The sequence below is a fragment of the Pyrgilauda ruficollis genome, unplaced genomic scaffold, assembly GCF_017590135.1.
Source record: "Pyrgilauda ruficollis isolate IOZ18807 unplaced genomic scaffold, ASM1759013v1 scaffold101, whole genome shotgun sequence".
Classification (NCBI taxonomy): domain Eukaryota; kingdom Metazoa; phylum Chordata; class Aves; order Passeriformes; family Passeridae; genus Pyrgilauda; species Pyrgilauda ruficollis.
This window is the reverse complement of record NW_024508213.1, coordinates 1,854,243-1,873,938: the sequence shown is the minus strand read 5'-3', so window position 1 is coordinate 1,873,938 and position 19,696 is coordinate 1,854,243. Positions and strand designations below refer to the sequence as shown.

Here is a 19,696-nt window from a genome sequence, read left to right as displayed (position 1 = left end):
AAAAGAGTAATTATCTCATTTGCTTCTCCCGTGTTTTGCTCCTTTGGAATGTGTTTGGAGATTGTTTACCCACAGGCAGTTGTTTCATTGGTTTCTGGTGTGAGTTGTTTTCACTCATTGGCCAATCAGTGCCAAGCTGTGTAGGGACTCTGGAGAGAGTCATGAGTTTTCATTATTATCTTTTGAGCTTTGTTTTTCATTATTATCTTTTCATTCATTCTTTTATTAACTTTTCATTATTATCTTTTGAGCTTTTTTTGAGCTTCATTATTATCTTTTCTGTATTCTTTAGTATAGTATAGTATAGTATTCTTTAATATAATATAGTATTATAAAGTAATAAATTAGCCTTCTGAGAACATGGAGTCAGATGCATCATTCCTCCCTGCCACAGGGATCCCTGCAAACACAATACTGCTATCTTTTCATACCAAACAGTTTACAAAACTCTTGAGAAAGTGGAAAATAAGTTCTTGATCACATTCTATTAGCTGAATAATGTCAATCATTGATGTCCAAGCAGCTGTCTACAGGACTGAAGATTTGTATTTTTTTACAGGACCCACCAAGAAATGTGCTGAAGGCTACATAGCTTTCTTGTGTAATGTTTCAAGTATTCTCATGGGAATCAAAAGCCAAGGAAACCAAATAACTGGGATATTTGTAAGGTCAAGAAAAGTTAGAACTTGTGTTCACAGCTCAAAAGTGGCATTTGACATGCTTGGCATTCTTATTTTTCCTAATGCAATTCAAATTCCCCTCCCTGTGAGTTGTTTATATTCATACGAAAGATGTCTCATGCTAAGAATTATTTTCTTGTATTTTATTCTCTTTGGTTTGTGATGACTCACTGGTTCCTGAAATTCTCCAGAAGGAAGGCAATCCCCACTCGCACCAACGAATCCCAATGACTCAGATGGGACTCAGAGAAGCAGCAGTTGCAAAATAAGATATATTTGTTCAAACACATAGCCAAGGCACGATACAGAGAAGCAGGACCAAAATTTCTCATTCACAACACTATAAATAAAATTTGTGATTGTTTGCCAGATAAAAACTTAATGAGGAATGATGTCTTGTCAGAGATATTAGGAAACCTGCTGTTTACAAACTTAGAAGACAGTCAGTGATTTTTTACCAAAGCAACAGATTTCTTGGTTTGCTTGAAATGAACTGGTTTCCAGCAAGGCAAGAGGCTTAGCTAAGAGCTTAGCAGAATGGAATATTTTCTTTAAAGAAAAACTGTAACTATAAAAAAAGGTAAAGAGATTTTGGATTATAAAAACTTTTTACAGTTTATTTCCTATTGTTAATTTCTTAAAATATATATATATATATAAATGAGGATCTGACTAAATGAATCAGGACGCCAATTGATAAATGTCTGTCCTTATAAACAAATAAATAATTATTTACAGTCTTTGGCAAAACGAAATTTCATCAGTCTCACTCTCTCACACACACTTGCAAGGAAAAAAAAAGAAAAAGAAATTTAAAAACCCATCATAAATAATTTACATAGAATAGGAAAATTATGATACAGTCCAAATATTAACATCTTCATCCCTAAACTGATGTCTCTGTCTGACAAAACAAAAAACCCTACACAGCCATTACTCATTATATTTAATGAAGTCATCCTCCCTTCCACTTAGAAATTAGGGATGCCATTTGAAACACCAAAAGAAACTGAAATATTAAAAAAACCTCATGAAGAGGATTTGTGAAAACAACAAAAAAATCCAAAACAAAAGAAAAACCAGAAACAAAACAAACTGAAATAAAGTAAAAAAAAATTGATAATATGAATACTATAAAATGTGCAATAAAGCCAGCAAGTGTTGATTCCTTTCTAATGAATATAGCCACAAAATCTATTTCAAAGGAGAAAAAGTTGATACAACATTTAGCTCACTGTGCCCCAGAAGAAGGCAGAGGTACTGTATTCTTCCATCAGGTATCCCATCTATGAATAAAATTATATCAGCCTGTGTTCTTTTTGTGAACAAAGCTCATACATCTTAAACAAAACAAAAATGTTAAGCATGTCTATACTATTGTTTATGTAACTGTTGTATCTGTTTAGAACAAACACTGGTACCCCTTCAGCATTATTTAAGAAGTTCTATATACAGCAGACATAGGTAACAATACAAAAATATTAAAATTAGGGTAACTGAATATATATTAAGGTTCCATTTGTAAATTCCTTATTATTATTCATTTAACTTTAAGGTATACATGACTATAACCCATGGAACTATACTTAAGTGTAGGACATGCTTTGACAATATCTACATATTGTGATATGCTTTCAAAAATAGCTTTAAAATACCATTATTTGTGAATGTATTACTGATGGATTATATGCTTTAAAATCAATTATCAGAGAAGGTAGCTTGGTGTGATAATCACAATAAATACTAACAAAATATTTATAAATGGAACCTTAAATTCATATGTTACCAAATTAAGTAATGGCAGCGTTGCCACATTTTCAAAAACCCACATCAGGATTCAGGATGTCAAAGTGCTTTTTGCAGCAGAGGTGGAAAAGTGGTTCGGGTTCATTTTGCTCCACACAGTCACGGTATATTCTTTATTACAAGGCAATGCAGAATACGATGAAAACAGGGCAACTGGAAATAACTTTTTGAAAGTCAGACAATAGTGATAGCTTCAGATGATTAAATGAATCATTCTTCCCCCTCACAAAAGAGTTTCTAGTTCAATTCTGTTTGGCCTAAAAGCCCCTACTAAAGAATGCTTTAGGTTGCAAATTTGACAGTTCTACCAATAATAATATTAAAGAGTCTTAATAAGAGCATCCTTATCAACTAAGCAAATAGTTTTCAAATAAAGAAATGTTTATAATTGATCTTTAATATCCAAAGTAATTTTCACTGTTGGTGTGGCCCTCCATTGCTTTGCTAAAATTAGACCAAGAAGCTCTGTGTTACTGAAGTCCAGTCTTGATCAGAGCTAGGGAGTGTCAACCATACACCCAAAAAATTAAGACACATTTGTCCTCACTTAAACATAACAACTGATAATCATCATCCCCGCTCTTTTTCTTCATATATATAAATACATTAAGTAATTACATTTTTATATGTAAACGTCATTCTTTAAAAAAGACAAGTAAACAAACAAACACATTTTGCTAAGTTTTCACTCTACAAAAGTGTTCTAATGTATCAATCTGCTTTTGCTTCAGTGGTGGGTCCGACGTTCACATTTCATTAGTCCTGGCTGTGAGAAGGCACTTGGATAGAAGGGTGGCTGAAGCACTCCTGGCAGCTGGGAGGATCCTGGAGAGTGGAGCATGAGGAGAGAGGACAGGAGGTACACAAAAATAGAAACTGGGAGTACCAGGGTGTACTGAGGTGTCTGGATTGCATAGCATCTACAGTACTTTGCTGGTAATGCAGCAACCATTGCTCAAGCATCTGAAAGAAATGGGAAAAATATATTAATTGTGATTGGGGTTTTTTTGGTTAGGAAGTCAATCAAACAAGAACTCCACCATGATACACTTAAGAGATGCAGTAGAACACCTTCTGTTCTTCATTTTCCTACAAACAGGAGGACATTTATATAAAAACACATGTGCCCACATATAAAGAGACAAGCATGTGTATGTGCAGCTATGTATCTAGCTGCACAAAATCATATACAAGAAAACCTAGAAAAGCATTATCTGTATTTCAAAACATTTCAGACAAGGCATTACAGACGGACATGCTCATTAAAGAGATCTGCTCTCTTTTCCATGCCTCTTGAAGGTGAGGGATGATTCAGAAGTATCTCTCTGCCTGCAGGAAATACTGAAATAGCCCACACAGGACAGTGGATATACAGAGAGAATTCTAATCAAGTCTCTCTCAGAAATTTCTACCTCATTTTTTCCAGGTGGATAATATTAAACATCTGGGGTTTATTATTCAAATTGAGGATATTTCTAGGGGGCAAGAGGCATTCATGGCATTTCACCAAAGGTTTATGTGACGCTATGATGATACAGATTGCTTTTCATTTACAGGATACTTTTAATTTAGACACTTTGTGCTCATTCCACAAGTTATGAAAGGCTTAAGCATCTTCCAGACATTTTTTGTAACTAACCTCTGCATTCATATTTGAGGTCAGAGAAATAGACCATCTCTTGAGAGAAGACAAAAAGACCTAATCGTCCACCAGCAAAAGTTGTATCATAGATTGGTCCAGAATCCACCATGACTTGTTTCCCTTCATAAACCAGAACTCTGTAAAGAAGAACATAAATTAAACAAGGAGGATAATACAGTATCCAGTGTAAGAGCTGGTAAGAGTCTGTAAAAACTGGAACAGAATTAATTTTAACAAGGCACCAGAAAACCCAACCTCAGTAGGTTGTAAGATCCTTGTAAGGATCACTTCTCATCTCTATCTCACACCCACATGGCTGGCAGTCATAACACATTAATTAGAAGCAGTGGGGCTGCTCCTTTAGTGTTTTCATGCACACCATCTGTAAAAGATTTCCCAGTTCTTTATTTAGAACAGTCATGTCTCCTGGAATGAACTGTCATGTACTAGCATTCACTGATAAGCCCTTGTCCCAGTGAACTCAGGGGTTAACACATGACCTTGTCACATCATTGAACAAAGATGTCTTTGCAGCTGTGTGAACAGCTGATTTATTTATCTTTAGGTGCAAGGGCCAACATCAGAAATTGGAAGAACCATCCCTTTAGAGTCAAACAAAACATTAATCTGAGACATGCTGAATCTCAATTTCAGATATTTTAAGAGCTTAATGAAAGCTGGAAGGATTTGGACACAAAAAGCTAGACTAATAATAAATTGGAAAAGGAGAACTTGGGTTTTTTTGGTTCTTGGAGGTCTTTTTTAGTATTTCAGGCATCGACCCTGGAGACAAAAGACCTTGAAAGTCAGCACTTCATTTTCTTACTTTATCAGAGAGACTGCATTTCTGCAGACTTGAATCCTCTGCTTCTCCTGGGAGACCTTGAGATAGTCTAGATTTCTAGGATCTCTGTCTCCTTGCCCAAATGATAAATTGCTCTATAGTTTGTTAATTAGACTAGTCTTTGGAGTCAGGGATTATTGTCCTGCTTCAATTGACAATATATTAGTTATACACAGCAAGATGGTTTCACATGAGGATGAAAACACTTGAGCAGCTTCCTAGAACTCGGTGGTTAGGTAGGGGCAGATTTCTGTTTAGACAGAAATGCATGTCCAGCACTTGTAAAAAAAAAGTGTTCTGTTTCCTGAAAAGTGCACAAAGACAAGTATGAAACTGCTCCCTGAGATCAGTATTTATTGGATGGTGAAAAGAACAGTAAAAAAATGACAGATTTTCATGTTCATGTAATCCTATTAAATATAATTCTCAAAATATCAAGAACCCAAAACATATGGAAAGAATTTAATAGTTCGTTGAACCCATCAAAAAAAGTACATAGCTCTTATCATGTTCATATGGAATTTATATTTCTGTACAAATAAATTGTTTCATGACTTCATTAGTGACAAAAAAATAATTCATTTTCTCTCAGAACACCCTAAAGTATGAAGGAATTTAATGCCCCAAACCACAGAATTTGCCATGCTAGATTAATCTAATGTGATACCAGTGGTAACATTTTTGTCTGACACCATGTAGATTCTGTAAAGGAAGTTACAGGTAACAGCAACATGAATTAAAAAAAATAAAGTTTATTTTTGACCTTTGTCAGTCAATGCTTTGCACTGCAATACACTGAAGCATAAAGAAACTTCTCTCTTTACAAAAAACAGGTAACTTAATCTATCCGAATTTGTCTACCCTTTGTCTTTCACAGACAAATGAAAACTCCTGCACATACACACAAGCAAGACCTTTGGAGGTAAGGTCTGACTCTACTCCATGAAAAATATCCTTTACAGTTACAGTCTTCTGTGCTTCTATGTCACACACAGCAGCTGCTTGAAGAGAAAATTTGCTATGGTGACCATCTTCCTTTTATGTCTAGTGCTCTCACTACTGTCTATGGATCTAAACTACTCTTTGGGTTCTTTTTAAGAATGCTTTTTGTCCAGTTCCAAGACGTGGCCGCCTCTCACTATTTGGGACACTTGTCTCCCTCATATTCACTCCCCTGGGGTTTGGGGCTCAGGAACGGAGATTCTTCGCTGAAGGCTGAGGGTTCCACTACACTCTCCCCCCAGTCTCTGTTCTTTCGGCTTCTCCTCGCGGCCTTATCATTCCTGGCGTCTGGCCAGCCGCCTCTCTTAAGGTGCAGTCTCTGCATTACCGGAAGAACCTGGCTTCGCCCGTGGCTATGTCAGAGGAAAAGTTCGGCCCAAAGCTACTCCAATCATCTCTTCTATCTCGGGTGCTCTATTTGCTGGCATTCTTTCACTTATTCAAACTTTTTCATCTTTCCCTTCCTCTATCTTTTCTTAATTTCTAGCTGAGGAAGATCAGTGTTTTTACAGCTTCTATTGTTTCAACACTAAAAGGGTTAAAAGCACAGCTTGTTTTGGCAGCGGCTGGGCACTTTGCCCACCCCTTCTCCTCCCGACCGCTTTATCTTTCTTTCCGGGGGGGGCTGCCCAAACTATCTCAAGAACTCTTCTACCCCTGCATCTGACAAGCGACTCCAGCTTTCCCTCTCTCAGGCTGCATGTCCCCCCACCCCTGCCCTACCCAAACACAGCTGAAAGAAAAAACATCCAATCTGCTCACCTGCCAGACTCTAAAGAAGAAGTCTCTCTAGAAGTGCTCTGCTTTTAACCCCTATGTGTTCTCAGAAGCGTATTCAAGTCCCCAGTAGCCACACCAAGTGCCAATCTAAAATTTAGCCACTAATTAGTTTGACTATAACTTCCCAAAACCTTACTTCTAAGTCAAACCATGACAAGTAGTTAAGAAGATAAAACTGTCACGGGCAGTTAATGCTCAGTCTTTGGAACATCAGCTAAACAGCTGGGCTCTACAGAAAGTCATTTGCCACAGCTCCTTGTGTGCATTACAGATGTGCTCATGGTCACTTCTGCAGTGTCTTGTGTAAGCCATTATGGAAGACAGGATGCTGAAGTAGACAGGCCCTTGGCCTACTTCCCTGAGGCAATGTTCATATTTCTAATTATTTTCATTCACTGGAATTCCACAGGCTGGGGAGCAATCTCATGTTCTAATCTTGTTTTGAGTTTTGCTCAGGAATTTTTTGGTCTCCTTACAAAAAAGCTATTGAAAAAGAGGCCTATTCTTTTTTCTTTAATTTAAGGGTATTTCACTGATGTAAATATTGAACCATCCAGACTAAATTAAATACATCTGAAAAGGAAAATAAATTATTCTCTCGATAATAAAATGTTCCCAAAATGTTGGACAAACCATCACACAAGTAACAATTATCAGAAACAACAATGAAACCAATAACATAGCTTTTAAATCAACAGAAACAAAAGCATTGCTACTAGAAAATGTAGAGGTACAGAAATATTTCTTACTTTATTAATCCTGTTTTAGGCCTATGAATCAAGTGCCACCTGTAAGCAGTATAATCTTTCCAGCCAATGTTCTTGGGATCATGCCACAAAGTACGCACCTACAGTAGGAATACAAATGCCTTATTAGAAACACACCGTGCCTCAGTAACTCCACATCCACCACAGTAACTGCCAAAGCTTATTTTCTGCAGAGTATGAAACTGAAAATAGTTTAACATTTGGCTGTATCATCAAAAGACTTCTTTTATGGGGTAAAAGTAATGGAAATTTCTGTCTTAAACTCTAGTTATTCACCTGCAGTTTCATAGCTAGAGTCACTGAAGACCATTATGGCATTGAACCTTGACTTCCCTTATGACGTCACAGAATCAGCCGAATTGGAACAGACCCACAAGGATCATCAAATCCAACTCCTGGCCATGCAAAGGACCATCTCAAAGAGTCACATTATGTGTCCAAGAGTATTGTCCAAATGCTTCTGGAACTCTTTGGGTTTGCACATACACGCAACCAGACTGACAGAGTTGATGCTGAATGAGTACCTCCAGTGAGGGTGAGAAACTGCAGATTGTACAGATGTTACTGCCTGTGGCTGCTCCTTGAAAATTTCCACTCAGTAACAGTCCTGTCAATTCCTATGTACATGTGAAGCCCTACTAATCTAATTTCCAAAATGCACAAGTCTCTTTCATGGATGGACCTTATTTGGAACAGCAGCAGTTTTTTTGTCTCTTTTCAATGTCTTTTATCTTTTTCTGCCGCTGTATGCTAAACCACGTAGAATTCAAACAAGTTGGAACACAAAAGAAGCAAGTGCCAATACAGAAGTAACAAAGGATTTCTACATAATGGAGACATCTTTCTCATTTTCCTTTTGATCACACTTCATCTTCGCTTTTGTGCGATTGTCTTTGAAATACAATGCATGTGTTACTATTGACACTGCTAATAAGGGAATTGAAGAAAAACTGATAAACATCCACAAAAATTGAGGTGTGAAAGGAAATTCTTTTTGAAACATGTCCCTTTTTTTAAAAATATTGGTCATTCATTGTTGGCTTAAAGTTTTAAATCTCTCACCTGTCCAGGGGTGTTTCCTGTGTGCCAGAGAGCATTTCGTAAGTGCTCACCAGTACCAGTTGTTGAATTCACTACTTTGAGTGACACACCAGAATAGCCATAAGCCCTGGTGGGCTTGTCCTCCCAATAGGTCTGAGTGACCTGCTTCCACATCAGAACGTAAAACCGACTGCTGGACTGGTAGCCAAACACAAAGCCAGCATAGTCATCATCACGGTCTGTGTTAACATAGAATGTCCCGCTGAAGTCAACAGAGCTGAACTCATCGTAGCCTGGAAGAGGACAAGAGAGAGAAACCATTGAGTTCCAATGCTGGGTCCAGTTACACATACCCAAGAGTCCCAGCTGAATTTTGGCAGGAGACATAAGTGGTATTTCTCAGTTTCCTCACTTGTAGAAGAGGAGGCAATTACACTTGCCTGCATGGAGATTTCTGGAGAGAAATAAGTTGCTTACAAGGGCCATTGAAGACAGTAGGCACTACACTTACATAATTTTTTTCAATTGGGTATTTTATGTATGTTACAGTCAGTGATGAGATGAATGGACAAAAAATGCAGACAGCATTGAGCTGTTTATACTTTGGGCATACACACTGCCTCCATCATTAGTCCCATGTTTGCAGCAACAAAAAGGTACATTTATGTACCTTTTTCCCTACCTTTTCTATCATTTTATCTAATTTTTTTTCCCTTTCCCTATCACAAAATAACATGCTACTTTTTCAAAGATGATTACATCTGATACTCACCTACAGCTATTCCAGGATCAGAGTTAGCAGTCTGCACCAGTTCCTTGCCTTGGTGGCGAATAACCCAGTTGGGATCAATCTGAGCTGTTCCCTTGGGGTCCAGAGGGACCATCTGGAACTTTCTGAAATCAGTTTCACTGATGGCATTGTTTTCAGGGCACACATCATAGATATCTGGAACATTGTCATTGTCAAAGTCATCTTTGCAAATATCACCTCTGCCATCACCTGTAAGCAATGTGAATAAGCAGCAGTAATTGTTAGCAATTTATCCAGCCCCAGTTTATGCACCACTTTGGAATCAGGGTGGGAAAAGTTGGCAGTTTGCTGTGTTGATGTAATTCACTAATGCTTGCATTACATTTTCAGTTTGATTTGTTACAGATGTGGATACAACACCACATTTTAATACGTGCTGCACAAATCAACTCAAAGAATAGCATTAAAATCATAATCTTCCACACATTACTAAATCTTGATATATTGTTGATCATATTAAACTATTTTTCAGACTCATCACTGTCTTAAGATTCTTTCTGCAACAATCTATCTAAGATGCCACAGACTGCAGATGTGTCACCTCTATGTCAAAAGAAAGGAGGAGAGTGTTGCAGTAAAGTATGCATACATGCTTAGCCACTCTTTCACTTTAGGCAGAACAATTTGACTTATAAATAACATAGTGCTTCAGAAAAACGCATGAGAAAAGAAGGCAGCACTGCATTCAACAGGACTAGCCTCAGAAGAATGAAAAAAATTAAGTTTTGTCATATGGATTGCAGGAAGATTTTTAGAGAACAAAAAAGTACAGCTCATCTATAGTTGTGCTTCTGCTCACAACTTTTACTACACTAAATATTTTAGAAAAACTAAAAATTATTTCCTTTCTTAGTTTACCTCTAATATTAATGGACACCACGAGACTTGACTTGCCTCAAGTAGCAAGAAGTGAAAGGAGGCATCTATAAAAAAAGCTCTTTGCCAATTACTCTATCATTCCATAGCATACAATAGCACAAAGACCTGAAAATAATGTAGAAAAGCTTGGCTAGACAAGTATAGAAGCAAATTCCCTAATGGCTCCAACTTTTACAACAGAAACTGGATATTACATTGGGTACTAATGCAAAACCAGCGCTGCCAACTAATTTGTTTCTATCCTCACATAGCAGAGCGCTTGTTTTTGGGGTTTTTTTCCCCCAGTGTTTATGACTGCCCTAAGAACACGGGAATTAACACAGTGAGAAATAGCAATGACCCAACTCATTCCATACTAACCTACTACTAGATGTTTCCCAGAAAAATGGAAAGCTACATTACCATGATTAACCAACACAGCATTACCCAAGTATGGAGCTTTCAGACAGAAAGCAGAATGAGTTTTAGGCAACAGCCAAAAAGAAAAGAGCAATTAGAGAAAATTGAAACTTTTAATATCTCAGGGCTCTCTGCAGCTCAGATATGTGGTAAAATGGTCCCATTTTCCACCCTGGATATCTGCCATAGACAACTCCAAATCCTGACCAGCTGTGTGTTCCTCTACCTGTTTGTCTTAGCACTCATTGGAGAAAAGAGAATTAATTTTCTATTTTGTTTCCTTTGCCAAATCAAAGAAATAATTCACAGAAGAATCTAATTATTCACTAAAAGTCCAGCTGATGTTCATTTGGTAGTGAGTTGCTGCTGACAACATTCATTCCTTGTCAAGGAAAGTTAGAAAGTGTTTGTTTATCCAGTCACATCCAACAGCTCTCTCCAGGGCCTCCTCTTTATGTGTTAAAACTCACATCTTCAAGAGCATAAGAGCAATTTTTGGCTTTATTTACCCCTTTGCCAAGATTTCTGTTGGACCTGCTGCTAATGACAGTGATGAGCTGGCTAAACTGATTAAATACATGCTTTTTCTGAATTGTTAATCCATACATCAATGTAGTTTCCTTTACAAGAACCAGGTAATGGATGATGTAAACTATCTCAGCTTGGGGTCACCTTCATTCTGGATTTATGAAATTAAGGGGCTGTTCCAGGGACTGATAAATACAAAGATATTCTGGACATATATTATAGGACTGAAAGGTTATATAAATTAAGAGCTACTACTGACTACCAACCAGAAACTTCCTCCTGACTGCAGTTGTCTTACCAGGAAATCAGACAAGGCTCAGCATATTGTCTTTCTAAATGTACATAAAAACATATTGTGTAGGTAATAAATTCTGCTTTCAATTTCTACAGCACAGCCATGGAAGGGATCCAGCAAGTTGTATAACCCGCAACAGAAATTGCTTACCTGCATTTATTGCAAGGGTCATTATTGCAAACACATTAGGTGGTTTTTAAAGGATCATAGACATTTTCAAAATTAAAATTATAATTATGAAACTATCTCTATTTCATTATTTAAATAATGCCAAGCACAGAGAAGTACTGTCTGAGGTGACCAACAACATTTTACCAAAAAAAAAAGGAAAAAAGGGCAAATATCCATTTTTTAAACTGTGACATGTATATCATCAGGATATATTTAAAGCAGTCTGTAAAGAATATTTGAGAAAAGCTGCTCAGGAGTCAATTTAAAAAAATAATTGACTTCAGGAAAAAATCCTGAAGAAATAGTCTGTTTTTCAAAATAAAACAGAGTAGTAAACCATTTTTAATTCCATTTTAATTTTCAGATGAAAAGTGAAACAGTTCACTTTTCATTTATTAAGATATCTGTAATTCAAGCTATTTGAAGTATTTTCTGACACTTTCAGTATTTCAATTAAATGTGAAAATAAGAATATTAACAAAAACATGGATTTTTCTGGTTTTTTAAAAAATTTGTTAAAGGTTTTCTCCTATATTAAGTATGTGCATGTTTGAGCTCCTGTCAAAGATGTTTCCTAATGCTCTAACCCTTGACCAAACTGAGCAGTTCAGTTTCATCTAATTCCTGGTGTCTCAAATGTCAAAAGCAGCTTGGTTTGATGTGAAGTCTCTCTTCATCAGATGTTATGACTCCAAGATCAAAATCAGATACTAAGAACTAAATGAAATTCATATGACTTTGCTCTTACCATCTGAGTCCTCCTGCTCAGGGTTGTATCTGAGGCGGCAGTTGTCCCTGTCATCTGGGACACCATCATTGTCATCATCAGGATCACAGGCATCTCCTTTACCGTCCTGATCATGGTCAGCTTGGTTAGCATTGGGGATGTAAGGGCAGTTATCCTGGTTGTTCTGGTGGCCATCTTCATCTATGTCCTCATTATTATCACATTGGTCACCAACAAGGTCATTATCTGCATCAGTCTACCCCAAAAAAGAATTGAACAGAGTAATTTTATTATTTTTACTCAATACAAAAGTATAGCATGGTACTTAACTGTTCAACACTTCATTGTGACAAATATCACAATGACAACTGTGCTAAAAGCACAAGCATAACTTCAAGCTAGTATGGCAACTTATTCTTCTATCGGGTAAGATCGGGTCTCCAGGATACTCACAGGGCAGGGCTTTACCTCCAGATGGATTAAAGCAATCATCACTGTACTTCCCTTTCATCTCATACAAAGGGATCTCACAACATGAGATGTGAAAGTGAGCAATATAAATCCACCTTTTCAGCTGTTCAGTACAGAGACTGATAGCAGCTCCTGTGGTCTTTTCTCTGCCCTTGTTTTGATGTTACCATTAAGGAAACTGTATTCATTTACCTGGTCTGGATTATGCATCAGTGGACAATTATCACACTGATCACCAACTCCATCACCATCTGTATCACTCTGGTCTGTGTTGTAGACGTAAGGGCAATTATCTCGTTCGTTAAAAATGTCTATGGGAAAAAAACCCAACAAAACATTGAAAAAAATCAAAATGAGACAACATACAATGCAGACAGCCATAGACTTGGAGAAGAAGCAAAACTCTTAAGGGGCTCATAAGCTTTCTGATTGCTACAACATCATTGCTACAAATAGTTAAAACTAATATTAGAAAAAATATTATGTTCAATTTTTTTTATGACAAAGTTTCCTGTATGTATTTTCCTATGGAAGAAGAAGGGCTGATTACATCTTAAGAATTTAGGGTTTTTTTTAAAATTGTATAACAGGTGAAGGGGTGGGGCTTTTTTTTTAAATAATTTGGTTTGGATTTTATTCCCCTACTCTAAGAAATGGCATAGAATGCACAGCTACATCAGGTTCAAACTTCTGAACTTTTGTATAGAAACAACTGTATTGGTATTCAGCTGCCTCACCATTAAATAACTTAATTTCACCAGAACATGTGCACCATTAATTATATAGAATGCCAAATTTTCAAAGGAAACTGTTCCTCCTCAGGCAACTTCATTATAAAATCAACAATCTCCTTCAAAATTATAAGATTAAAAGAAGAAAACATGTGTTGGCATATTTTTCTGGGAAAGATACAAGGACCCTTCCCTGTATTACATGGTCCCTGTATATTTGCATAATCTTTCAGCCAATAAATAACATATGATTGGATTTTTCTTCAAATGCAGAACTACCATGAGCACTAGTATGAACCTGATGATCAGAAGGAGGATAAGAGATCTTCAGAATGTTCAGACATAAAGTCAGATAAGCATCCAAATGTTTAAAACATTATTGAGGAAAACCCAAAGCTGGATTTCTTCAACTTTTAGTATTTCTGTATCCTCACACATTTGAAATGCCACAGGGGTATGATTTTTGAACAATATTTAGGTTTTTTTACCCCATCTTAATTCTGATCAAAGTGGGGTTATATAGGAATGTACTCGTGGAGGAAATAAGCACAATATTTTAAGACATACTAAAAAATGTATATTTGGATTACTGTGAGTTTTGCATACTTATACATTCATAGAAAAGCAGATTACTTTACTATGGATATTGTCTTAGTTGTGTGAATGTTCTGATGTTCTTTTTCCTCCCTAAAAGGAAAAGTCAACCGAAGTGTTATATTACACCCTGATTACTTTGGAACACAGATGAAAGAAAGTTGATTTTTTGGTTTTTTTTTTTTTTTTTTGGGTTTTTTTTTTTTTTTGGGGTTTTTTTTTTTTTTTGGGGTTTTTTTAAGATTACACTGATAAAGAGTCGCTGTGATTTCTTCTTTAGTTATATTAATTATAGTCATTTAGGGACTGTATGGGCAACCATACTACACAGGACAAATTAATTTCAGCCTTCTGTCTTCTACATTTTTGAGCTGTTATATCCAATTTTATTCCATGTATAAAACCATGTAGCCCTTCTTACTGAACATAAAGCAAAGTGCACTTGTGGAACAGAACCTAATTCTCAAAATTGGTAAATCATACCATCTCCATCAATGTCCACAGCACAGGAGTCACCCTCCCCATTGTTGTCCGTGTCAATCTGAGCAGGGTTGTGCACATAGGGACAATTATCACAGCGGTCACCAACTTCATCCTTGTCATAATCAAACTGGCGAGGGTTGAACAGAAGAGGGCAATTGTCCTAATAAGAAAAAAAAAGATTTCACAATCTAAATCACAATTTATGAGAGCATACTATGAAGTGGGAACTCCTGTTCATCTTGAACAGAATTAAAAAATCAAATATTGATCCTTTTTTTTTTTTTTTCCAATGGACAAGCTGTACCTATACTGAAGGTCTTGGCAGTAACAGGATGGTATCTGGACAGCCTGGCTCACTGTCTGTTTTGTACAAAACATGTGCATTGTTTTCCATATCTCACAGGGAGAGCAACAGGCATTTTGAACTGGATCTGTACTCAGACATTTAAATGAAGGTGTATCACTGGTACATGTACTTAAATCAGAACACATTGCAAAATCAGGTCAACTTCAGCTGCACTTTATAACTTTCGAAAAACAAAAAAGAAACAACTAGAATTGTTACTCTGAATTTTTGGAACAAACTATTGTTAGTATTTTCAAGTTTATATAACATATTTTGATTTTTCAATTTAAACAAGTATTAACTTTTTATTGGTTGTGTTCTATTGAACAAGATAATAAAATATAAAAAGTTTTCTTTTAATGTTAAAATGAAATACACTTATTTACCAAAAATCATTTTACCTGATACCTTCTAATGGAATTTTGAAAATTTCCTATCACTTTAATTTAAAAATATGCCAGAAGAATAATTCTTACGTTTCACACATTCCCAAACTGCACATGGACTTTTTCACATGCACAAGACAGCACTCAGTGAGAAATGCAAAGAAGAAATAAAACCAAAACAGTGATAGTGAGGACTACATCAGTGGCATGGAATCTGAAGGGAGGTCACAAGGAAAAAAAAATCTTTAAACTTCTTTTTCCTCTGCTAAATAGAAAAAACCCACATTTAATAGGAAATAATTTTTAGCACAATACTTTAAATTCCCCAGAAATACATTTCATATAATCAAGGGCAACATATAGAGGCAAGTCAAAATTTTATGCTGTTCATAAAACAATTTCTAGCTGCAATTCGAAAAATACACATACTAAATCATATGTCTTTATCAAATGATTTTTTGGGGTTTTTTTTTCAAGTTTTCCAAATAGAGACCAAATGAACACAACTCTTACCCAACTTTAGCCATCTGAAGCTCTAGAGCATCTAGGTTGCCTCTGAAGGGAACAAAGTGGAACAGTAAAATTCTAATACCAATTCACTCATCCTAAACATGTTCTGAAAAGTGAGGGCGAAGCAAACTCTCAAAGTGCCTCCATCTTTTTGTTCATTGTACAAGGCAACAGTTTTAGACTAAGTGGCTATCTTTTAGGCTGCAGGTAAATGAATTTGTCTTCTGTGCAGATCTGAAGGAAAGTATAAACCAGGCTAGGTATTTTCCTCCCATCATTTTCCTTTGATACTGGCTTGTTTATAGTTGTTTTAGAAACAAGTTACAATGAATAAAAATAACATCATATATATAATATTTACCAGCTTTTCAAATACCGTAGACTTGTCATTCTCTGTCATTACAATATAAAAAATCCAGTTTTCATGTATGTAACTGAACTCACAACTGATACAGAGAACATAGTTCCTGGGGTTCCCCAGGCAGCTTTGCTCTGCACAGTACTGAACACACTTCACTCTGCACTACACATCATTCAGGGAAGGAAGTGCAGAATAACTCAGTCGAAGCTCTGAACAATTAAGTTCACATCTATTGTAATGATTTTCCTTAAAACCAGATGTTTAGGTCAAACATACTGCAGACAGATACACATCTTACTTTGTCATCTTCGACACCATCATTGTCATCATCCTCATCACAGGCATCTCCTTTGCCATCTTTATCAAAGTCTTCTTGGCCAGAGTTAGGCAGAAGGGGGCAGTTATCCTGGCCAAAAGAAATAATCAATACATTATGTTTACATTATGTCAGGATAACTTGCCTGGGCAGAAGAGTAGATCTGGTACACCAGAGACTATAAAACAAGAGCAATCAGCAAAGCACTTTTGAAAGTGCCTGGGGTTTTTTTTGCCAAAGGTAGTACTCATTTGCTGCTTTCATATTGTAAAGTAAGTGAAATGCAGCTGCAAATCATTCTATTTCCCAGCTGCTATTCGTGTGACATTTCTAGTAAATTTTAGAGGGAACTAACAAAGAACAAACACACCACACGCACAGACATGCACTCTTACACCAACTTTTCGTAGACAATTCATGAGATATGTTTGAAGATTACATTAAAAATCATCGGTTTTGTTGCCAGAAAAATAAAAAACCAAGCCAAGAGGTCTTCAGAAACAGCTGTTCATATGGAAAGTTACTACACAGCAACGGAAAGTACTACACATCAATGAAGGGGAACACTCTAAAAAATGATTTTGAAAAAGTGACTCTATACGGTTCTGTAAAACAGTACAGTACCTTTGCACTCCCATGGCTTTAAAAATAAAAGTCAAACAGATCTCTTTATTTTGTATCACAGCTTTGTAAAGAATTATTATATTATATAAACAAGTCTTAAGTTACACTAAAAAATAAGGAAAACAGCTTGCCAAACTTTTAATATGCATTTTTTAAAAAATACTAAAATCAGTTAAAATGGATTGCAATTCTACCACGTTGCTATGAATAAATACATCTATGAAAACACACTCTGTTATTCTCATTTTTACTCGCATTCCAGATCTACCTCACCCAAAACTGAATCTGTCAAAAGAGTGCACAAATATCTCTTTTGTAACACATACTCTAAAAACTGAATATTATAGTAAGATGTTTTCAATCTCAGTGGTTCTAATAGTGCAAACAATTTAAGAAAAAGAGTACTGGAAATATTGTGATAAATATCAAATCCCCAAAATTTTTACCAAATACCTGTGAAGAATCTTGACTGTCCACCTCAACACTGATTACCAGTAATTTAAAAAAAATTTTGAAATAATGAAAGAAAATAGTCACAAGCGTAAGTTAATTTTCAATCATTTTCAGCTAAGAGAGAAGTTTTTTTCAAATTAAATTACTCAACTAGGATATTTTGTAAGGAATACAAGGGCCTGGAAATTTGTGGTATTTTTAAAGGGTTTTTTTTTTGGCAGGTAGAGAGGTCCTATTAAATGAAGTACTTGTGTCTATGAGATCAACACATTTTACAGAAAGCATTACACAGTCTTTGGAAACAGGTGGTTTTTTTTTTTTTTCTGAAAGGGCTCAGCATGTTGCGTTTAACCAAAACTAATGCTTTGTGTTACATCAAGAGTGAACATGTGCAAATTCTGATGACAGGAACTGAAAGAAATATATATGAAGTGCAACAGCTAAGTTGGCTGAATCTACAATGAACAGACATCAATTACAGTGAGGAAGACCAATATTTGGAAGATCAAATTTCCATCCATACCTGAAACTCTTTGGCTGACAGAGCCCAGATTCACACGAGTGACTTATTCTCTCAAACAGCCTGATTTCAAAATTTCCTAGTCTCTTGGCCTATATTTGTCTTAACCACTATAGTAGTCCAGAGCTCAGCCATTTATGCATTTCTTTCCTCTTTTTTTTTTAAGCAGAAGTTTTTGTGCTAGAACTTCAAGAAGATTTATAGGCAGATTACTTTAACATGGAGAAGGAGAAGCAAAAATATTTCAGGTCTGGGAAAATAAACCCTCAAGAACCTCAGAAGAGAAAATTTTGCCCTTACAGCCATGACTGATTAGCAAAATACTTGAGCTTCTGCCTAGTGATCATATACAGGTAATCCAGTGTTGTCAGTGTCCCCAGAGGCAGGTGTTTAAAACTGAACACCTGCACATGCCTTCTACTCTGACAAAACTCCTCCATCCCAGTTGCTTAATTTGCTGCTGCAAACAGTGTATGCCCCTCTGTATTGTGCCTCTCATTCAGACATCAGCAAGGCCACCACTTAGAACTAGGATCCACGGAATTGCCTGTCAGAGGATGCCTTCACCAGTCAGCTATTTGAGCCATTGTTAAACTCGTGGAATAACTTTCAGCCTGGTTTCGTACAGCATCAGGACAAGAGCTACAAGGAGGTTGCTCACCATTTCTGAGCAATTCCCACTGGAAGGATGCTCAGGCCATGAAACCAAGAAGGACTTACTCCAGATGAGCACAGAACCAGGTCCCAGGGAATATACCTGGTGGACACACCCTACTAAACCTACATGCCACCATTTTTAGGCTCCTTGATGCTGATTTTTCTCATTGGTGTCATAATGTTTCATTGTTCACTACAACAGCACAGCTGCACAGCAAGATTGAATAGGTACCATTTGCCAGGTGTAGAGCCAATGGTGGCAGGCAGGTCAGGTGATTCCCCTTGAGAGGGTGAAAGCTGGGATTTCACATCTCTGAAGGGTGAGAGAGGCTGAATCTCTCATCCTGTTCCTGTGAGCCTTTGCAATAAGGAGAACTTCTCTAATTAGTCACATTCATTCCTCTCTTAGGCTTCTATTGTTAAAAATTATCTCAGGGTCTGAATCCAGTTGTCACAGTGTGTGGTCTGCTTAATTCTTTAAAAGGAAGGGTAGTTCAAGACAGCATTTTGAACTCTAGCCCTTACATGGCTGTCTGTCTTTTTACAAGCCCTGCAGGTAGGATTTCACACTCGCCTGGGTCCTGAGATCCCTGTTTGGTTCTCACTAGCTCTGTGCCTCACACCCATGCTTTAGGCAACTCCTGCTCAGTGTGCTAACTCCATTCACAAGCATCCCAATTGTCCATGTGTTCTGAGTAGGAAGAAATCCAAGACAGAGGACTCTGGATTTAATTTTGAGAATCCTTTACTGTATCTTACCAGATTAAGTGAATACACATTTCATAGCATCTCCTAGAAAATGAGCATGCTGTAACAGTCAAAGCTTACTGAAAGCAATCACCATCTTCATGAATTAAAAGAGTTACTCGCAA

General features: G+C 36.7%; 1 protein-coding gene across 1 annotated transcript in view; it reads right to left on the bottom strand.

Moving 5' to 3' along the window:
- Positions 1-933: 933 nt before the first annotated feature.
- Positions 934-19,696, bottom strand: part of THBS2 (thrombospondin 2) — a 34,225-nt gene continuing 15,462 nt past the window's right edge. Inside the window, exons 14-22 of the mRNA XM_041469031.1 lie at positions 16,553-16,660; positions 14,652-14,811; positions 13,036-13,154; positions 12,394-12,628; positions 9,335-9,562; positions 8,584-8,855; positions 7,504-7,601; positions 4,126-4,265; positions 934-3,449 (exon numbers count right to left, since the gene is read on the bottom strand). Coding sequence (XP_041324965.1) covers positions 3,442-3,449; positions 4,126-4,265; positions 7,504-7,601; positions 8,584-8,855; positions 9,335-9,562; positions 12,394-12,628; positions 13,036-13,154; positions 14,652-14,811; positions 16,553-16,660 — 1,368 coding nt within the window. The 3' untranslated portion in view covers positions 934-3,441. The remainder of the gene's footprint in view (positions 3,450-4,125; positions 4,266-7,503; positions 7,602-8,583; positions 8,856-9,334; positions 9,563-12,393; positions 12,629-13,035; positions 13,155-14,651; positions 14,812-16,552; positions 16,661-19,696) is intronic.